The 3372-nt window shown below is 64.2% G+C and overlaps 2 protein-coding genes across 2 annotated transcripts in view; one reads left to right on the top strand and one right to left on the bottom strand.

Moving 5' to 3' along the window:
- The first annotated feature begins 249 nt into the window (after positions 1–249).
- On the top strand, positions 250–1026 carry LRRC61 (leucine rich repeat containing 61). Its single transcript, XM_007469851.1, has one exon. It carries the CDS (start codon positions 250–252, stop codon positions 1024–1026), a length of 777 nt encoding a protein of 258 aa, XP_007469913.1.
- Positions 1027–1912: 886 nt separating this feature from the next.
- The window catches only part of RARRES2 (retinoic acid receptor responder 2), a 2165-nt gene continuing 705 nt past the window's right edge, over positions 1913–3372 (bottom strand). Inside the window, exons 3-5 of the mRNA XM_007469850.1 lie at positions 2416–2511; positions 2152–2278; positions 1913–1961 (exon numbers count right to left, since the gene is read on the bottom strand). Of these exons, the coding sequence (XP_007469912.1) occupies positions 2162–2278; positions 2416–2511 (213 nt within the window). The 3' untranslated portion in view covers positions 1913–1961; positions 2152–2161. The remainder of the gene's footprint in view (positions 1962–2151; positions 2279–2415; positions 2512–3372) is intronic.

Genomic DNA, 3372 nt, shown 5'->3' with positions numbered 1-3372 from the left:
CCGTCTAGGTCTCTGGCCCTGGCGGTGGAGGCTGGGCGGTCACTGAGGTGCTCAGAGGCCCGCTTACTCTTTGACTGTTTCTCCTCAGGGACCTGCTGGCCCTTGAGCTGGGGTGTCGGAGACAGGCGTCCAGCCCAGGCCGAGTGGACGGGGCGTCCTTTGGGGTGAGCAGCCCACTGACAGCCAGTGGCACCTGCGTCACCGTGACGGAGCTGCCGGGGCCCCGGCCACCTGGACCCACTTCGTCTCATGGAGCCTCGGGGTGAGAAGTCGGGAGAGGCCGACGGGGTGCGCGTCACCCCTCAGCTGCTCAAGGCGCGCTCAGGTGAGTTCGCCCTGGAGTCCATCCTGCTGCTGAAGCTGCAGGGCCTGGGGCTGGTGGACCTGGGCTGCCTGGGGGAGTGCTTGGGCCTCGAGTGGCTGGACCTTTCGGGCAACGCACTCACCCAGCTGGGCCCACTGGCCTCCTTGCGCCAGCTGGCTGTGCTCAACGTGGCCAACAACCGGCTGACGGGGCTGGAGCCCCTGGCCGCCTGCGAGAATCTGCAGAGTCTCAACGCCGCGGGCAACCTGCTGGCCGGCCCCGGGCAGCTGCAGTGTCTGGCGGCGCTGCGGGGCCTCGAGCGCCTGCGGCTCCGCGACCCTTTGGCCCGGCTCAGCAACCCGCTGTGCGCCAGCCCCTCCTACTGGGCCTCGGTCCGAGAGCTGCTGCCTGGCCTGAAGGTCATCGATGGCGAGCGCGTGAGCGGGCGCGGCAGTGACTTCTACCAGCTGTGCCGGGACCTGGACAGCTCCTTGTGCCCTGGCTCCGGCCCCGGCCCGCGAGCCGTGGAGGCCCAGCCCTGGGTGGAGCCCGGCTACTGGGAGTCCTGGCCCACGGGCAGCAGCTCCATCCTGGAGGAGGCCTGCCGCCAGTTCCAGGACACGCTGCAGGAGTGCCACGACCTGGACCGCCAGGCCAGGGACAGCCTGGCCCAGGCCGAGCAGGCGCTCAGCCCCGCCCGCGCCACCTCCTTTGTCTTTTGAATGCACCCTGTGGCCGTGGCCCTTGGGGTTGGCACGCTGTGGCCTCCCTGCTTTTCTTCATGGTTTCATCATGCTGGCCACTGGCCCTGCACACGGGCCTCTTATGGGCCACCTTGCCTAAGAGCAGCCCCGCTCCCTCTCACACCTCCCTCAAGGAAAATTCCCCACCCATCCATCAGGGACACACCTCCCTAGGACCCTCCTCAGGCAGTTGGCACCGTGGGAGGCTGTCCTGCACCTACGCTGTGCTCCTGGGAGGAGGCCCGGCCTCCTCATGTCCACAGCTGCTGCCACTCCTGGCTGGCTGAGCCTGGGGCTTAGTGGAATAAAGTTGCTTGGTCCTAAGGCTAAAGGTGAAAAGTGGGGATGGCAAGCCTCCTGCCCAGCCCGTCCTGGGAGAGGACGCGGCAGAGCTCGGAGCGTGGAAGCCACATCTTCCAGGTTGGCCTGTCCAAGTGACCCTCTGCTGTGCCCCCCAGTCCCGGGTCTCCCTGAAGCCTCCACTGCCATGCCCGCCTGTGCCAATCCCCATTAAATACTCGTGTTTTAATTTGCATCTCTGCCTGTCATTGCACATGGGCGTGCTTCGATTTCCCCGGCGTGGGCCCCTGAAAAGGAGCCTGGGTCCCTGCTGCCTCTGGCGTTTCCTGGGGAAGGAAGAGTACACAGCTTTCTGGGTGTCCTTCTGATGGGAGGCATCGTGCTCGCCCTCGCCCTCGGGGCTCCCCGTGAGGCTGGAGCACTGGGGCCCTGTTGTCCCGCTGCTCTCAGGAGGGAGGGAATGCGAGGAGAGGCGAGAACGCAGCTCTAGAGCACTTTTATTAGGGACAGTGGGACAGTCCTCCCTGGGCTCGGAGAAGGGAGAAAGGAGAAGGGAGGGCGGGCTTTCACTTGTTAACGTCCCTCACGCTGCTTCCAGGAAGCCGGGTGCAATTCTAGAGGGAAGGGAAGAGAGACTAAGACTGGGTGCGACAGGGGCTGTTGGGACCCCGTCCCAGCTGTCTTCAGGCTCCCAGCCCCTCTCCTGCCTCCCGCAGCCCAGCAGCAGCTCCAGCCTCCTCTCCATCCCTGCCCCACCTGGCTGCCCTCCGCCTCGTCCTCCCTCCCTCGCGGCCGGCCACCTACCGGCCAGGCCTCAGCTGGGGGGCAAGGCTTTGGAGAAGGCGAACTGCCCCGGGAAGTAGTGGCCGTGAGGGTCCTCGCCGGCGCGCTCCACCCTGCCGCACTGGACCTCCTGGCGCTCCTGCAGCTCCTGCGCAGCCAAGCGCTCAGGCCACGCCCCCTCCACGCCCCTCCGTGCAGGCTTCCGCCTCTGGCCTCTCCCACAGGCCCAGTTTCTGTCCACCAGCTCCCTCCCCAACCTCTGCCCCCTCCTCCACGCACTCTTACCCGTCGAACCTGTGTCTCTATGGGGCAGTGGACCATCCGGCCCAGGACTTTATCTTCAGGGTCCAGCTTGATGCAGGCCAGGCATTTCCGCTTTCTCTGGGGAGGGGCACATAGAATCCAGAGAGTAAACGGGTGAGTGAGGGGAGGTCTGCGGCCCCGAGGGTGAGAGTGGGAGCTGGGGGGCAGCGTACAATGGGGGTTCCCCTGGCAGGCCAGGTGGTTCCAGGCTCAGCCCACCCTCAGACCGGGAAATTTTGGTAGTCAAACCATCCTGCAGTTTTCAAACTATGAACCCTGAGTGAGTGAGTGTGTGTGCGCGCGCGTGTGTGTAGGTGGGACTCGGCCAGGTGGGTTCTCCCCACCTGACTTCCACCTGAGCCGCTCTGCTGTCATCTGTTACATTTATTTGTATTTTCTTGTAAGATTTGAATTGAACACAATGGTCCTGGTATACAAGTCTAGAAAACCACTAGTATAATCCAGTCCCTCCCTTAACAGATGGAGGAAACTGAGGCCTTCAAAGAACCTGGGAAGTAACAGGGCTGGTGGTTGGCAGAGCTGAGACTGGACACCAGACGGTTGCGCTCCCGGCCCCAGGATCGCCCCCATGGCAGTGACTTTGCCCCCAAGGTGGCTGATGACAGTCAAGCCCTGTTATGAATCAGCTGGGGCTGGGCCATCTCCACTTGAAAACACACAGGAAATGGGGAATTCACCAGGCCTAGGGTGGGGACCACCCGAAGCCCATACCATGGCCTTCTCCCACCAGTGACGCGAAGCCTGAGAGAGGAACTTGGATGGCGTGGAAGGTGGACCCACTCTGAAGAGCACGTGTCCTCGGGGGTAGCCCAGCCGTCCCCCCTCCTGCCTGTCCAGGCCCCCAGCCCACCTGCTACCATCACAACCACCAGCCGAGACAGGCAAGTCAGCTGCCAGGGAGGCTGCTCCGCCCTGGGG

This window comes from Lipotes vexillifer, unplaced genomic scaffold (assembly GCF_000442215.2).
Source record: "Lipotes vexillifer unplaced genomic scaffold, Lipotes_vexillifer_v1.1 scaffold472, whole genome shotgun sequence".
In the NCBI taxonomy this organism is placed as follows: domain Eukaryota; kingdom Metazoa; phylum Chordata; class Mammalia; order Artiodactyla; family Lipotidae; genus Lipotes; species Lipotes vexillifer.
This window is presented reverse-complemented; position numbering and strand designations above follow the sequence as displayed.